This window comes from Plasmodium inui, assembly GCF_000524495.1.
Source record: "Plasmodium inui San Antonio 1 unplaced genomic scaffold supercont1.66, whole genome shotgun sequence".
Lineage (NCBI taxonomy): Eukaryota > Apicomplexa > Aconoidasida > Haemosporida > Plasmodiidae > Plasmodium > Plasmodium inui.
Window position 1 is genome coordinate 28,700 of NW_008481900.1, and position 18,394 is coordinate 47,093.

The 18,394-nt window shown below is 39.5% G+C and overlaps 3 protein-coding genes across 3 annotated transcripts; 1 reads left to right on the forward strand and 2 right to left on the reverse strand.

Annotated features, from left to right (window-relative positions):
• Positions 1-5,273: 5,273 nt before the first annotated feature.
• Positions 5,274-6,920, forward strand: C922_05400 (hypothetical protein; the record flags this gene model as incomplete). The annotated part of the gene is made up of 2 exons (XM_008820971.1): positions 5,274-5,448; positions 6,775-6,920. The coding sequence occupies 2 exons, from the start codon at positions 5,274-5,276 to the stop codon at positions 6,918-6,920; spliced, it is 321 nt and encodes a 106-aa protein (XP_008819193.1).
• A 2,282-nt stretch (positions 6,921-9,202) lies between these two features.
• On the reverse strand, positions 9,203-10,978 carry C922_05401 (hypothetical protein; the record flags this gene model as incomplete). Its single annotated transcript, XM_008820972.1, has 2 exons — positions 9,203-10,742; positions 10,866-10,978. The coding sequence occupies 2 exons, from the start codon at positions 10,976-10,978 to the stop codon at positions 9,203-9,205; spliced, it is 1,653 nt and encodes a 550-aa protein (XP_008819194.1).
• Positions 10,979-12,423: 1,445 nt separating this feature from the next.
• Positions 12,424-14,416, reverse strand: C922_05402 (hypothetical protein; the record flags this gene model as incomplete). Its single annotated transcript, XM_008820973.1, has 3 exons — positions 12,424-12,586; positions 12,888-12,997; positions 14,258-14,416. The coding sequence occupies 3 exons, from the start codon at positions 14,414-14,416 to the stop codon at positions 12,424-12,426; spliced, it is 432 nt and encodes a 143-aa protein (XP_008819195.1).
• Between the last annotated feature and the right edge of the window lie 3,978 nt (positions 14,417-18,394).

Consider the following 18,394-nt stretch of genomic DNA (forward strand, 5'->3'; position numbering starts at 1 on the left):
GACATAATGATAACCCAAGGATAGGCTTATTCGTCGAGGTACACCGCATCACACATAACAATAGTTTTCTTCAATTAACAGTGCACTTCACACATTAACACATTGGGCGAAGAAGTATCCTTCACATAAAAATAATACAGGAGTTGGTGCAATCTTCATACGATAGCTCTCCGCAGATGTTAAAAGGATCCAGCACATATATCCTATGACCAGAATACATCATTTAGTATAACTAGCTTGGCTTCGCCACCATCCAGATAGCGGTTTACCAAGCAAGTCAGCTATCCCCAAATATGAGTACTATACATACGTCTGTACCTTCTTCATATTGGCAAGGCAAATCAAGAGTACTCACTAAGAAACTGTGGTGTCTAGATAGAAGTATTACCCACAGGACAATACTCTTAACATGAAACTAATGTTGGAACACATGTAATCTTTCATAAGATCGTATTTTGAATATAAGGATATTCATTATGACACAACACAAAATGGTGCCGCTTAGTATAATACCAGTAGAGGTTATGCAAATAGTTGAGCTGCTACCACTTCCATATAACAGTACTACAAGAATCTCCGGATTCTTGACTATTGAAAATGCAGACACCTCAGTACAGTCTAAGCCACTGCTGTAGAATACTCAGGCACCTCATATAACAATAGTACACATGCCTCGGGGCGCAGCACCAGCGTCAGGAAAGCAAAACAATATTTTGCAAAGAATACCCGAATCTACTTTGTGCTCCTGAAATAACGGGACGATGAACATGCCAATACTCTCGGGATATGAGTACTACGGACACGTCAATAGCTTTCCTACAATAAAACTGCAGGAGATCCCTACTCTTGAAACAGCTTCCGTTTTCAATTAACAATGTTATCCAGGTAACACTATTTTTCACATAATAGTATTCCATGGACATCATGACTTTTAAAGGAATAATACACCAGGGATAAGAGGGCCCTCTCACACATCGATAGATTATTCCTGTTTAGTAATGCTACCACATCAGTATGGTCACGCTATTTATACTTCACATATGTGGGCATTTTCATAAATAGCCAAAGGAAGGAAATATCCTCATAATGGCTTCACATAGAGAGAAAAAAAATAGGTCCATCAGAATGTTAAGGAAGAAAAATCTCTAATAAAAAACAATGACATACAATACAACATATCTGGAAAGATCCAGCCAGGAAGGCATCTTCACAATGATGTAACGTGAAGAAACATTTTCACAATAATCGATGCAAAAGAACATCTTCAAAAGGACGAAACAAAGAAACGTCGGGGAGATACCAGGAGAAAAAATAATCTTCATAAAAAAGATAAACAACGCAACAGCATCTTAACCATGCCGCGGAAAACGAGCATATTCATAAAGGAAATCACACACGAGAGGAAATCTTCAAAATGCCGCAAAAAAAATATATCGTCGTAGAAAACATGACAAACAGAGGAACATCTTCACGATGCCTCGCGAGGAAGAACCCTCCATATAGAGGAAATGACACAAAACAATATATTCAAGCTGCAGCCAGAAAGTAGGATCATAAGGAATGCCACGGCACAGAAATATTTTCATAAGAAGGATGCCTCGCAAGGAAATTCCATCGCAATAACATGATAAAAAGAAAAGGCATTTTCATAGAAGAGTCGAAAAGAAGAATATCATCCATATAACGCGATCAAAACAATCTTCGTAAGAATGCCACCCCAACAAAAATTCTCATAATGACATGGCCCGGGAAACTTCATCACAACACCCCAGGACAGGACTATCGTCAGAAAGGAAATGCAGCACACACAAGAATCTTAATAGTGACACGACAAAGGAAACAATCTCTATAAAAATGGGGAGCGAAATGATATATTAAAAGTACAACGCGGTAAAATAGGTCATGAGAAGAAAGATGCCCAACAAGGAAGATACCTCACGATGACGCAAAATAAAGAAAAAGAACTTCATAAGAATGCAACAGAAAATATCATCCTGAGAAAAATGCCACACACACGAAAATCTTCATATTAAGGCAACAGGAACGATGTAGGTATTCGGAAATGTAATACAAAGAGGCATTATTATAATGACATGCCAGATATAAGAATCGTTAGAAGAATGCCAAACAAGGAAAAAGAATCACGATGCCGCGGCGAAACAGTACACAGCAAAGTGACGTAACAGCACAAGAGCACAATGATCCGGAGGGTGAACACCATAACAATGCAGGAGAAGGGATGCAACATGATGAAAAAACTACACAAAAAGAATCGTGATAAAAATACAGCAGAAAAAGGCATATTCATAGAAATGCCAGGGGAAGTGGTATCTTCATAGAGGTGCTGCCAAAAATGTCATCATAAAAAAAACCTCCAAAGAATTTTCGTCAAAGAAATGCAGCAAAGAAGTGTATCCTCATGAAAGAATTAAGTACAGAAATATATATAATAAAGCCAAACAACACACGGCGCGTGCGACCGGTATAACCTATGAAGGGAACCCCCAAAAAATTGATCCACATGAAAAGAGTTTGGGAAGGAGGCCACATGAAACCGGTCCGCGAAAAATTACGCTACCTAAAACTACGTTGGCAAAATTAGGCCACATGAAACTATGTTGGCAAAATTACCCCACGTGAAACCACATTCGCGAAATTAGGCCACGTGAAACGACGTTTGCGAAATTACGCGACGTGAAGCGACCTTTGCGAAATTAGGCCACATGAACTCGCATATCTAGGGAAGGGGCGCCATGAAAAAATTCTCTCATAGAAGTGCAGAAACATGATAAAACAGACTCATGGGGATGATACAACCCGAAGGCGCATCCACATTCACTATGCTAAAATTGAATTCTGCGTAAATGTACATTTCCTATTATGCTACACCTTATACGTTATAGAACACGACGACTGGTGTACTAAGGACCATTGATCATCCAACTAATTGCTTTGCGCATCAAAAGAATATAAACTGTCAGCTGAACATTCAAATATAATACAGATTAGATAGGACTATTTACACCATAAACCACATAATGTTACCGCCGCCCTTGCAGGGTGGAAATTCTATAATACAACTCATCACTCCTTTCTTCGTCCTTCAAAATGTCCACAAAAATAGATTCAGTTACATAATGAACAAGTGAAGAATAATAAGAAATGACTTTTTCACAGGATGCGGACAGTACCTTGGGGGACTGTTTCATATTACTCAGTATTGCTTAGAAAATATATGTGTACGGATTTTTGTCTTGTGATCCATTTCTTTCGATGAACTTTAGTATTAGTTGTACATAGAGTAATCGTAACATATACATAGTAATCAGGAAAATATGGAACACTGTAAAGCGTTTCTGTTTCTGAGGTTTTGTCGCATGTTTCGTTACGTGATGCTCTGTGGAAATTTCAAAAAAGGTTCAAATGGGTGAAACATTTTCTCTCCGCAACATAACATGTTTTTACACTTCATTGATTCTGCGCCTTCGTTTACCATCCTGTTGGTATCTCGCTCGAAATATAAAAGTTACGCAGTGACTTTTCCTTAGCTTAAGCTGCATAAAATAATCCCCAGAAAAGTGTATATAAGTATGAATCTATCTTGTACATCACTCTTAATTGTGATGTCACATACCATATCATATAGACGGAAGGAGTATATTTCGTCGGGTTGACATAATTCGAAGTTTCATGTCAACAGGGTACTTTTTCATAATTCATCATATCTTGATAGTGCATAAGATGCGTTTATACATAATGGAGCGCCCATATGCTTTCAAGGAGGAGGCACTCTTCCGAACGAAATTAAATCCCATAATATACGCCTTCTATACAGTCCAATGACACCACATGATATATGTTATACTTAATTTGTTCCAATTCTTTTTTTTTCTTCGCGCACGGAGGCCTTCCGTTCCGCATTATTAACGAAGGATAACTACACGTTTTTTTACTGTTATAGCGCGAAAAAATAGTTTCCAGAAATGCTTGAAGCAGTTCACGATCAGCAAAAGGCGAGAATTAATTAATCAGAAAAAACAGAACGCCGGAAGCAGAAAAAAACGGAGAATTTTTACATATCCTCTTTTATCCGAAAAAAAGATGGTTAACGGAGGGCTATGAGGGTGCCTTAGATGCGGTATCTATATATCATTTTTCGCCTGTGTGCAAATTAAGATTAATTGTTACACTTTCCGATAAATGCATATGTGATGTCTGAAACGCCACAGTTTTCCCACATGGTGTATCATGACATGACACGTACTGTATAATAGTACAATTCTTTTCCTTTTTTTCCTTCTTTGCCTCTGCTTCTCAGATTTAACGTATCCCTTTATAGAGAATTGACTAAGGGGCTACACCCTATCTCATGATCAAGGGACTGACTTCAATCAGCATGGCGCCCTCCCTCCCACACTTTATTAATATAAGAGGGATCTATAAAAAATACCTATGCTCCTAATCCGATTCTTATCATTTTATGGAAAAACAAAGCTCTTTTGGGAATCTAAAAACATAGCGAACTGAGGTGAAGATTTTTTCGTGACGGTATTTTTTGGCCTATTGCATATAATATACCTAGCCACACTATTATTCCACGTACTTGTTCATGACATCTCCGCAGTGTCTGAATTTTTTCCTTCATAGAGCAATATGTATTTATTACATGATCTTTCGCAACATACATAAATTATCCCGGAATATGTCAGGGATGACAATGTGATGTAAAACGAACGGATCGGTATAATACACAATGTAATATAGGGGAAATTACTACTTCAGAATATCTACATCTAAGTCATTATGAACAGTAGCATTGAGCATCGCGGACTCCATGCGAGATATATAAAACACATCCTGTACCTTCTTGAATAATATTAAGGGACGATACCACGATACTAACACACACATCTAATGTGTTCATTCACACGATATGCTAGCTGATTTCATACAATACTTCATAAATGTTATATCACAGTTTCACCCCCCAAGAACACCCCAGGAAGATTTTTAATGTAAATATGTCCGGTCCTTTGACTACTTGTTTCACCATTATTAGGACTTTCGGTTCCTGTATAGATCCTCATTATCTATACGAAAGAGTAAGGAAAGGCCTAATGAGGGGCGTAGGCCTCCCGTGTATACTGTCGGGACAGGAATTTGCAGAAGTCTTTCACAGTGGAGACTCCAATGGGAAAAAGGTTGTATGCGAAATTCATTACTTTGGCCCAAAGGAGCACAGTGCTTGCATAAGCTAAATAGCCTTCTTCTAAATGAAAGTCCTATACGAAAAGCAACTATTGATACATCTTCATCCAAAGGAGAGTTTACAACATCTAGTCCCTCTGACAATATATTTCGACGCCCAAGTTATTATTCAGAACTTCAGTCAGATCCTCCCCCCCCTAATGAGAGGACGCCACCCACGAAAAAATTGTCGAAGCACCGGTGAGGATTCCGATATATTTAAATAAACATTTGAGAAGTGGCAGCTGTATAAGAAAACAAATTGTGCTGCAGGTAGAACTGCAGTAATATCAGCAACTACTAGACTGCTGCGGGCTGAAAGGTTGAAAGGAATGACACCCCCTGTGCACCCGGAGAATATAAGTGTAAAATAACTACAAATTCGGAAGGTATAGTTATCGCCCGAACTATTCAATCTCCTGATATTGTACGCACAGATTGAAGGTTTCCTGCCTCCAATCCCCCAGCCGCGGATATTACCCAAAGAGCCTCACGACCAATTCCTTCTCCGACCAGGTTCCGTCCACTTTATCAACCTACCTCGGTTCCTCACGTATCAATTTTTGCAAATCTGTCACAGCCCACCACACATAAATTCCTCGCTATAGGGAGTACATAATGTCCTTGAGTGCCAGAGATGTCCCCCCTTTGTTATTATGTTTACTACTCTTCCGGATACGGAACCTGCGATCCTGAGCACACCCCACCCGCGGTGTAGCCCCCCTAACATTACATGATGATTGTATTGCCTTTATTGAGGTTTCAGTTATTATCATAACAGTCGGAAGTGTCATTACAGAAGCTATCTTTCTTAGGGAAGTATATATATATGTATATAGATGCACAGGCGGAAAATATCATTTAGTGCAACGTGGTCAGTATTTAGGGGAAGCTGAAGAACGGGGGCTAACCCCTTGTTGCAACTCTCTTCCTTAGCGCAATACATACCCCTAGAATCGCTGTTTACACTCAGATACAGGAAGCACAAATCCAGAAGAAGAGCATACGTGCAAACAGCAATGTGTGGCCCTCACTGCGAGGAAAAGAGGAATATATAAAGTGATGACATGCCATGCTGCGGCCCTTAATATGTATAGTTAATATGTAATTAACACCTCCCAGAAAATGTATACATGCAAAATAAGAAGGAAATGCTTCCCAGAAGATTCTAGATATACATACGGAACTCTTAGAGGAAAAAAGAATGCGAATTGGCCAAGGGAAATTTCTTCCAAGTAGTCGTGCACACATTTATGATAAATACAAGTGTAACACGTGGAATTACTTGACGAAGCAAGGTATCCAGGATAGATGCAGACAACTGTGGTGATCTGTACCTACAAAAAAATCGGTGCCAAAGTCTGAAACATAAATACTCGTATCTATCTCATATGCTGAAGGAGATCAATTACTTTCACAATTTCTAGCAGGCACAGACAAGGTAAGAATAATGTCTTCAGGAAAATGTACTGTCTAAAAGCAATAAGCTTAACGGAGAACGACAAACTCCCTTCATACAAAGGCGAGGAAGTGTATGTGGCAACTATGTTTCGAAACAACACATACATATGATACAATACATTACAGATAGTGCCTTCGACAAACTTATGAGGCTCTACGATAAGGACACACCCAAGTATGTAATACATAAGACGACCAATAACAATGCATGAATAGGATGCGATAAAGAAAAACAGGAAGTGCATAATCACGGATTGCGTGTACTTACAGATGGGAAAGTACATACAGAAGTGTGGATACCGCTATTCATGATGCTTCTGGATGGATACGAAGAGCAATAGGATTCACAAGACGTGAAGTTGTACATAAGGGGCCACATAAGAAACCTCTTGGACGACGACAATATGGAGACGTCCCCAAACATAGCAGATACACACAGAATCTTTTTGCGGATGTCAAGGAAGAAAAAAACGCTGAGTATAAAACGCGAAGATTTACAGGCCTCATATAAAAAGAGAAAAAGAGACAATAAGATGAAGGCGCTCACCACCATGATAATGATGCAGAAGTAGGAGAAAAGCTTCAGGGGCGGAATATTAAACGCATACTTACATGTCACATTGGAATGGTGTTCATACGGATGCCACAAAATCAGATGACCTCAGAGAATTTTTATGAATACAGAGTAAAGAAACATGCGAGGATCTTCTACCGGGAAAACGAGGGGAATATGTACTTCTAGAGACAAGAAGACGAATTAAGTGAAATAGGTAAGAAATTAAGAAGATAATCAACCCCACTGTTGGGGACAATGGCAATTCGTAGCACATCCAGAGACGCAACTGACTGATTGTGCCTCATCAGGTGAGGAACATATCTGAAGGCCGCGAAATATTCTATATACGATTCTATGCCCCATTTGTCCTGAATGTGGGAATACAAAAATTTTCCGTAACATACAATGGAGAAGAAATGTCCAAATGGTGAATGCATAATTTCCTATTTGTAATAATCCCCCTAGAAGGATCCTGAGAGTAGTCCCCCTATTTCTTCTCTTAAATACTCCTTATACATAAAAGCCTAGAAACATACGGAACAAGTGCAAAGAGATTATTGTCCATCTCTTTCACTTAATGATAAACATGACATATGGGATTCTGTATTCCCTCGCAACTACCAAATTAGGCCACACTGTTCTATGAAACACCCACAGACATGGAATTTACCTAAGATGCTTTCCCCCATCCGGACGGTTCGATATGAAACAGGGCACGCCCCACTGAAGACACTGCAGTAAAAATCACACCTTGATAAAATATCCTTAGAGAGAATATCCTAAGTCAACATTAGAAGAAAAAAGAACACCAAGCCAATATAAGTACCACAGCATTCCCGAAGTCCACGTTGTCCACTACTTACATATGAGATCAGTCTGCCGTAAAGATGTAATTACAAAATCGTCTATCATTCATTTATGAACGTAAATAGAAGTTATGCCATTTTTTTGCCATATCTATTGCTCCAATGAGAAAACAATTAATGTATCTTTTACTGAAAGAATTGAGGGCATTCTTAGTAAGATGGAAAAAAGAGGAACTTTCTGCTTATATGTTTGCGAAACGGGATTCATCAGATTTGACACGGAAGAGAAACATGTAGAAATATGGTATTTTAGGAACAGCCCTGTCTTTCCCTAAGTAGTGATCATCATATAACCCATCAGAAACGATACCACCGATTTTGCCAGCATCCCTGTTTCATCCTACCAGCATATATATATATATTATGGTAACCCCTGCATTATATCGAAATGTTCTACTTCACAGGGTGTCCCCTTTGTTCTGATGGGACAAAGCAAAACAGATCGATAAAACAACAAATCTTCTACGTCCGAAAGGCGACATGTGTGGGCTGTCTATGGGTCACTCTGTCTGGACAACTCTTTATAAGGAAGGGACATCCCAATACAGACCACGTCATAGGAGATTGATTCTTTATAGTGACTCACCTATCAATCCCTTCTTGACAAGGACGTCTCTTCATAACTAATTAGGGGAACAGAATGTTTCTATTCACTATCTTACTTGGGACAATCTAAGTCCACTCAAAACCATATAGTGGTGGATTCACTAATAATTAACGGCCAAACAGACTAATAAAACGGAAGAAGATACACATATTGACACAATGTAGACTCCGTGGGCACTCACTTGAACACATAACATATTCTTCGGGGGATAACTAACATATGGAAGTAGGGTAAGATGACAGGGGACATAACCCCTTAGTGCACCCAGAGGCACACATAGGGTCTGATTCAATGATGTAGAGGACGGTACTAAAGTGGCTGGGATGGAGGTCATAATAGTCGCCGTCATTTCCTAACTCTAAACCATGAAGCCTAAAACATGAAGGACCCAGGAGGATCCTCACACTCTAAACGCCTCCCCCAACTCCTAAGGTACTGTTCTCCAACTCCCTCTCCGCCCGTGTGCTACACGCTCGCTGATCCATACGCAACGCCATAGTTATCGCCCCGTCCACTTGGCAATTGGGATTTTTGCTTCCTTCTATCACTCCTAAAGACTCTCCATAAACCATAAGCACTCCCAAATGCTAAGCAGAGGACACCTGCCAAACCTATGATTAACCACCAGCCGCCCCCAATTTCCAAAAGCACTCCCCTGTTACCCATACCACTTCCTGACTCCTTTGACCCCCTTTCTGGATCTTGTCCAAGACCCCCCTGGGGTGGGGAATCGTTGCACTCCTTTGGAATCTGGTCTGTGCTCTCATCAACCTTAGGGTGACTTAAGGAGTCTGCAATGTTGGGCTGGAGGTCCGACTCATTTTTGGTCACCATTCTGCTCATCTCATCCTCCTGGACTAGGCTTTGCTGATTAGTTATGATTGTGGAGGCACAGCATTCCCTGGTCAAGTTAGACTCCGCTGTTGTCACGGGGGAATGATCATCATTTCCACTTGCTTCCGAACTGTCTACACTATTATTCTCGCGTCCTGTAACCTGTACTAGTTTTCCAGTCTCCATCGCTCCACTTGAATTTTTCCGAAGCTGTTCATACAGTAAGGCGCTGCTTTCAAATACTCTCTGCCTCGTCACTGCTTCCATCTTCTTGTGCTTTACTATTATCACTTGGGGCGTCTTTGGCTCCTCCTTTGAATTGTCACAATTATTTCCCTCTTCAATCTTAGAACAAAACTCTATCTGATCATCCTCAAGCTCTTCATTATCTGCTCTTATCCAATAAGTCAGTCTATACGGTCCACACTCTCCGCATACTCTTGCCATTGACTTGTACACACTCAAGATTAAAGCTAGCCCGGCCAACTGGCATCCGTCAGTTCCTCGGGTTCTCGAACATGGATGCTCCTTTGTGGCTCTTACATTCCCTTTATTTTCTATCCATTGGTCCCAATTCTCCCTCTTAAACTCCAGACCAGTATCTATTAAACTACACACTCTTCCTCTCCTCTCAAAAATCCGGCCGTTTCTTTCCTTCCCTTCTATCAAACCTGTTATTATACACATTATCATTAATAACATCCTTCTGCCTTCCTCAAATTGATCCAACGGCTCCGTTGGGGCTCCTAGTGCCCCTAATGCGCTTGCCCATTCTTCTTTATCCCAGATTAGTGAACCTTCTGGTACACTTGACTGATTTCTGCTTTGTGCCTCTATCTCATTCAAAACTTTATTAACGATATCCCCCCACGTCAGCTTGTCCTGTCCCCCTGAGCCCCCGATTCCTGTCCAGACTTCTGGATCAATATTGTCTCCCCATTTGTATTTAGCACTCTGAAACATTTTTGTCCCGATCCAGTGGTCCAAATCCCCCCATCTTGGAGTGCCCTGTTTCGTGAGATGCGGATAACAATATTTCTTGTTTGACGTACATTGTTCTCCTGAGGCTTTCGGGTACTTGAAGCCCCATAAATATTCGTCTTTTCTTATCCATTCCTTTAATTTCCATTCTTTAGTTACTGAGAGTTCGTCCATTGAGGTTAGAGATTTCCTGAGGGAGGGGAAGTAAGCCCAGGCGCCTAGCTAGAGACTTTAGGTTTTCTTTATTTTAACAATATACTGCATCTTAATTCTTCTGGGCCCCCTAGAGGAAGGATCAATATATACTCTGTACTGAAGGTCACTGCTTTGCCTAATTGACTTGGAATGATATTCCCTAAACTTTCGGCAACTCATCTCCCTTGAGGGTTTGGACTTAGTCAAACTCACTTTATTGTTCTGCTCCATTTAATCTCCCACGTCCTATTTGTACGATTTGGAAAAGCTTAATTCCTTGGGGAAGGCTTAGGAGATGCTTCCTCCAGCGGTTGACTCGTTGGAGTTGAATGCCCCCTCCTCTTGTTCCTTGATTGTGATTCATTACTCGTCCCTTGACTATTAATCTGTTCACTATGGGAAACATCAGGGCTTTGAGCAGTTGGGGAGAATTCTTAACTACTTTCTGTTCCTTTGATTCATCGTTTGCGCTCAGAACTCAGGGGAGAGTTTCCTCGTTCTCGAAACTTTCTCTTCTTAAGATAAGTGGGGGCCACGAGTTCAACTTTTCCTAAATTATCTACTTCCTCTGCTCCGGGAGGGACCTGTTCTGTACCTGCTTTATTCAGCTGCTCCCCGATTAATCTGTTCAGATTTGGTTCCCCACTTGGAATGCACTGCTTCCTCCCTCTTCTTTTCCCAGTTTCCTTTTCCACTTGCAATTGTTTACGAAGGCTTCGTCTTCTTGTGTGCGGGGGTTCCGGAAACCCTGGGTTCTTTTACGAAATACACGACTAGATTCTATACTCTGATATAATTCTGCTTAGCAGAGAAAATGCCGCAGAATGGGATTCATGACATATCTTCTCCTGCGGCTAAAAGTAGCTGACTTTATCCTTCTGTTTTAGAATCCTTTCCCACACCCTTCCTCGATATCAGAGAAAGTTTCCTGCCCTATCCCCTAATCTGATATAAAGGTTCTCTACTGATCCCTATTATGTCGAGTGAATCCTCTGAAGCCCCTGTCCTTAACCTGTTATGTTTGTCTGTTACTTATTCTTTTTTCTCATCCTAATTGTATTTTTTCATAATGAACCTTCTGTAGGGGAATTTTTCCTCTGCCTATTCCTCTAACCCCGGACGGGTTCCTCTGTTGTATTTAGGCGTTCGGATGCGAAAAGAGAATCTACATATTAGGCCTTATGATTTATTGGATTAGGAAGTCGTTTCATTTCTTAAAGCTCACCTCCATCTACTGCGGCGTTGAGGCGGTGTCCCTTCTTCATCAGCTGCTTCTGGGGGGGTTGGGTGAAACATCAGGGTTTAGGGGGCTGTGAGTTGGCTCGCCTAAAGACTAAATCGTCACTTATTCATCATGCTCCCTTTTCTTTATTGCTTTTCCTGCGACTTTTTCCTTGGAGAGGTCGTTTGGTGATGCGGGACTTTCAGCCCTCTCTCTCTCCCGGCTTCCTTCTAATTTACTTCAGCTAATATATTAGCCTCCATATATCTCCAGTCTCTACGGCTCTATCATGCTTGACCAACCTTGAAGCGTGCGGAGGAGGACTCCGGGGCATTCTTCACACTTCATTTCCTCCTTTTCTTTTTTATTTCTCGCTTCGGTTCGCTTATGGGATCTTAACTTCCTCGCTATGACAATCTTCCCTGCTGCGAGGAATTTTGGGATTCTTGAATAATTAGGTGACGTAACTGCTCTCATAAGAATTCTCTTCCTTGGATTCAAAGAGATCTGTGCTTCCTGTTTCTAAGAGAAGATATATGGCCTCCTTCACATTATCTTTCCTTGGCTTGAGTTTCTTCTGATTTCTAGGTTTTCCCTTTATACGGACTCTCTGGGATCTTACGGATAGTTGGCCCTTCTCAGGGAATCAGAATCCTATTTAGCCACTTAGATTTCTTCTTATTTGGTTCTTCTACTGGTAATAAATTCCTTGTTCTGGACATATTATTTTAGCTAATGTTGAAACTTCTGATCCTAGTGTTTTAATCATGTAGACGAGGTTGATGTTCCTCGAGTCTTACTGATGATACTGCTTTCTAGACTCTGAGGCTAGCTTACTTCGTTTTTCACTTACACTCTATTCCTTTACTTTCAGCTCCGGGATGTTATCCTTCTTGTAAAGATATCATTAATACTTACTCTTGCTCTTTGCAGAAATTTACGGGGCATCTCCTGCTGCGTAGGATAGTCAACCTCCTCCTTTTTCCTCCTTTTATAGTTACAATCTCTTCAGGTAACTGCTCATGCTCCTAGGGGGGGGAGTGTTCCTGTTAGGGGGGCTCCTTTTGGTTTTACGGTACTCTTTGTATTTGATGAAGGACTTTGGAGTTTTTGACCACAATATCCCGGGGGGTAAATTCTTAATCAATTTAATGGCTGTGGAAATCCAAATTTGGCGTTTCCCGACTTCACACCATTCAGCCTTACTTGAGGCTTGCTGTTAAGGCTTTTCAGGAGATATCCTCCTCCTCTTTCTGGTGGAGTCGTTTCCTTCCAGGATTTGTTATCTACTGCCTCGTTAGAAGCCCCGATTTTTGTCCTTCCTTTTTGTCTTCATTTTTTATACGTTATCATCGTTGAAATATTCTCTTAAGTTTGTCACCAACCTCTTTGAAATCTATCTCGTCTTATTGTACTTGGCCTCTTATTCTTGGACTAGCGTGGTTTCTGGGAGATTCTTATCGGTTAATTTTATTCGGATTTCTTCATGCTTTTAGCTGAGCCTTATTTCTTCTGTTACTTCAATGGATGTTGTCCTTTTCCATTCTCTCCTCTGACTCGTTCCATCTTTTGGGGAAAAGAAAACATGACTTTTTCTCGCGATTCTCTTTTCGCTCCTCTAGGTTTGCTTACCTTCCACTCGTGGCGTGGTACCTGCCCATCTCGTATTCATCTTCATATCTCCTCTTTCACTGTTGATATTTTCTTGAGTTCAGCAAAAAGGTATTTTCTCTGGTTCGGGGGAACTCTTGAGATGTTCCCCAGGGGCTGTGCTGGTTTGGGCTACTTAAGCCTCTCCCTGGTAAAGGCCTTTAGACATCCTTCGGTGGGAGTCGTATTTGCTCCTCGGTCATCGCGGTTGAATAGAAATTTAACCCCCGAATTTTTCTGTTAGGCCTACCTATTACAGGTTGCATGATTGCTGGGATTAGTTTTCCTTATCTTCTCTCCTAATGTTCTTTATCCTCTAATATTATAATCCCTTCTCTTTTCTTTTATCACTTCAAAGGTTAGGACTCAATGTGTCCTAGTCCTTTGCTTCTTATAGCTCCATTCCTAGTTTCTTTGGAACATTGTTTGAGGAGTTACTGCAGTTTCCTTTGATTCTTGGGCTTCTGAATTAACTTACTTGACCTGGCGAGATTTCAACTTAGAATAACTTTATCATATGTCATCTGCGGACCCTGACACGTTGATCTCTCTTAGTCATTTTTGGTTGCTCCGTCTTACTCTTTTGATTCTTGTTGTTCTTGTTCTCTTTGCCCTCAGGAATTATCATTATTTCATACTCCTAGATCTCCGCCAATTGTCTTGGGGTGATTTCTAGTGATTCCTTTGCTTACTTGTTCATTCTTTAGGGGGTTATTGGGATTTCTTCGTCCCTCAGAACTATGATTACTACTCTCGGCATCTTGTCTAATGAGAGGCACGGAAGATTCCCAACTCATACTCCTTTAAGGGATTTTCCTTGTCTTCATTACGGATTGGAATCTTACCCTCAGGAATCTGATTCATTTTCTCTGGTACTACTACTCTTGCCCGCCCTGACGGGCCGTATTTTTTGGTTTAGCATTCTCTACTGCCTCCTCTTTACTCTTAGATCCTTTCCTCTTCTTCGCAAATTCAGACAGTAGGCACGGTGTATTCTAAGTAGGGAGTTGTCATCCGCTTCTTCGATTACTGAACTCGTGTTTTTGGAAGGGGAAGGACGGGTGTCACGTATTCTTTACTTTTGAGGGAGCTGTAATGAAGCCCACCTCCTAATCCTTTAGGATTTGTATTATTCAGTGACTATTCACTTCTTTCGCCTCCTTCGCGCCTGTTCCTTCCTAGGGACTCTTCTATGTCCTGCCGACTTACAAGGGCTTCGCATCTTCTTCTTTTATATGACTCCGGGGAGGGGGCCGTATCAACCAAGGTGAATCTAATCTTCCCCTTTTATCTTACATTGGTCTGTTCCCTTCTGAGGCAGCCTGTTCATTAGGAATCTCACTCGGCCTGGTGGATACATTATATTATCACTCCAGTGTGATAGTACGTCTTGATTACTGTTCCAGGCTCTTCTGGTTTTTTTGTTTTCTCTTTAAGAAGAATCTCCTCTTGCCTGTCTAGGTCACCTGATTGGTTGTCACCCTTCTTTGGATTCTTTCTGTTCTATACCCTTTGTTTTCCTCTGCGGCACACGCGGTTTCTGAAATACGTACTTAGCCGGTTGCTCCTTCGGTTGTTGCCTCTATTAAGTCAGCCGTTGTGTCTATAATCTTTTTCATCATTTGTCCCTTTTGACCTAATAGTCCCTTGAGACCAATCGTTTCGCCATCATCTGCTCCTGGTTTGGCTTCTGCCTCTATTATAAAAGGTATCTAGTACCCCATGGCATTTGCATATTTCTGCTGCATTGCACTTATAGCACTTTTCACAGAGAGGCGTGAACACATTTAATCGCTATATGTGCCCTCTCAATTGTATGCAATATACAATTAGAGTTCAATAAGAAATTACAACTCATATTATACTACTTCAATTTCTACAATCCATTACTCTCTCTATATAGGCATAGATAAGACACGTCATGAACAATCGTGTAATTCTGGGGGGCACATTTCTATGCCACATGAACAATGCTTTCATCTGAATCTGCATATACTGGTAACTATGTCTTCCTTCTGGATAAGAATATGTACTACTGCTACTATTTGGTTTCCTCTTGCTTCTGTGTTTGGGTATCCCCCTCTGTATGACGCCAGAGGGGCATCATAATTCACGAGTCTAACACTTCCTATCTTTATGACTCATGAACTAATCCCACATATAAAAGGGAGGAATGATATATATATGTATGTATATGCTTGAGTATATATATGTTCAATGCTAAGCTGTAAAAAGCTCAAAAACACATGGGCTGTTATCGATAGATGATAGCAATGTATAGAGGTATGATAATTACGTGTATTCCTTGCGCTACCATTTTTCTTATTTCTCTAGAAATTCAAGCACCATCAGTTCAGAGCGATAATGTGAATTCCCTTAGAGCTTCCAAAGGAAAAATTCTGTATGTTCTTCCCTAATTTACTATCATTACCGATATGCAAAATGGAAAACGTCGTTATACATACATGTATATCTCTTATTCCTAGTGTCTTTTCATAGATGTCCACAATTTCTATAGGTGTTAAATAAATGTGAGGACCTTGGGAACGCATTATAAAATTGCAATCGTTCATTACTCTCCTATCCAAAAGACACTGTTAAAATATAAATTACGTAATGCAAAAGCATCCCAGAAACCATAATTACCATAAGGAAAGAGTGGCAGGATAATAATAAATATTACATGAAAAATTCTTTCCATACACATATGCAACGGTATGTATGCATATAATTATAAAAATCGCTATATTTCCTAAATAGTTACGTCGTCCATTAGGTGGTCAATGTTGCAGGCAGTGCAACAAAGATGTGACAATATATACTTAGGACCGCTACAACGGAAAACATAAAAAGAAAGTACTTCTAAAGGCAGTTACAATAAAACAAATAATTCAAAATTTAAATAATGTGTAGCAATATATTAGATTTTTCAGGAATCCATTCGGGGATATTCTTAGTCCTTCGTGTTATTCAGTTTTTATCTGTTTCAGTTCATATATGATGAGAGGTAGGCACATAGTAATTCTGTTTTATGACCCTTAATGATACATCCATTTCTGTACTATATAATATAAAATAAAAATGTGCATATAAAGGGGCCTATCCAATACACATCTTATAAATAAAAGACGAATTTTACCAACGGTGATGCATATAAGATCTGCTTCATCGATATACATAATATTAATTCAAGGGTGCAAGATTTTGTCCGTTGATAATATATTCACGCAGCCTTATAATACTCATAATTAACGCTACATCACCTAATCTATTCTTAGGTTCCATAGATTACGATGAACTCACTAATATAATGAGATGCATTACAACACATCATATGAGCGTCTAAATACTTCTAATAAAAAACACATCAGGGAACATATTGAGTTGTGTACATTTTATATATTATTGGGTGAATCACATCATACAATATGGATGTAGGAGGTGCGTAAATAAATAAAGTCTGTGCGAAAATATACTACCTCGCGCACACGACGCGAATAATGGGCAAAGGATTGAAAATAAATAATTAATTACTAATACCGCAACATTACAAAATTTACGCGCACTATATTTAAAAAAATATATAATTTCAGTGGATAAAAAAAAAACTTAGATTTATTTAAAAACACAATTTTTAATTTACTGCCCACTGCATCAAAAAAAAAAAAAAATGCACTACGCGCAGAATAAAATGTAAAAGCGACGAAGAATTTTTAGTAGAAATTGATTTAAAGAAATTTTTCCTTGCAATTTATTCCATTTATATGAAAACATTACTATGAAATGGTTTTCAACTACTATTTTTCCGGGTGAAACATAATTGTTCCTCTTCCTGCATAGCTAGAATTACACTGATTTTTATTTTTTATTCATATTATTCGCAAACAACAGCGCATTTCTAGAGGATACGGTGCTATTTTATGCAATTACACACGCTAATAAAATATAGAATTCATATAAATACTTACGATAATAATTACTAAATACCGAGCTTACAAATTTTCTCTTGATAATTCACTTTCTCTTCTGGTGAAATAACCATATTTACGAGAAAGAAAAAAATAATTAATTCTTCACTACATAGCATAAAGAAATCAGTCCATTATCATCATTCATAAGAATTATTTACATACCCTTTTATAAAACCACTACACCCAAATGAAGTGTACAGAATGTGAACCCTCAGCGCATGATGTGCATTAAAGAATTTCACATTAAGTGCGTTCTTTTTTGTTTATAAATTCCCCTCCATATGTGAAATAATACCAGAAGAAAAGTGTATTGCGCTAATAAATCATTCTATGCATAACGATAATTAGAAAATAGATTTATACTGAGAAGAAAAAAAAGTATTAATTTATAATAGACAGATAATATCATTGTTCAACTCTGATAAAGTATAAAATGTCTTACGCCTTATCCGGTAATGTATCAATTAACCCAATCACTCCCAGGCCAGGAAATAATAAATAGGAATAACTTCTCAGTCGTTGCAATCAAATCAATAGTACTCCTTAGGGCAAAGAAGAAAATAATAGCATAAAGTATAGGTTAATTTACAGTGCATTAAAAGAATTCCGCTTAAATCATGCAATAACAGATAACGCATAATGAGGAAACAAACAGAAAGCCAAATAACAATTAATTCGGTATCCTTAACGCTAAATGTATAATAGAGACACTTCAGGATTGGTGTGGCACTAAGTACAGGAGACACCTGTCATCTCAGCACACATGCAATATATTTCCAAAGGGTAACAGAGAAAATAATAGAA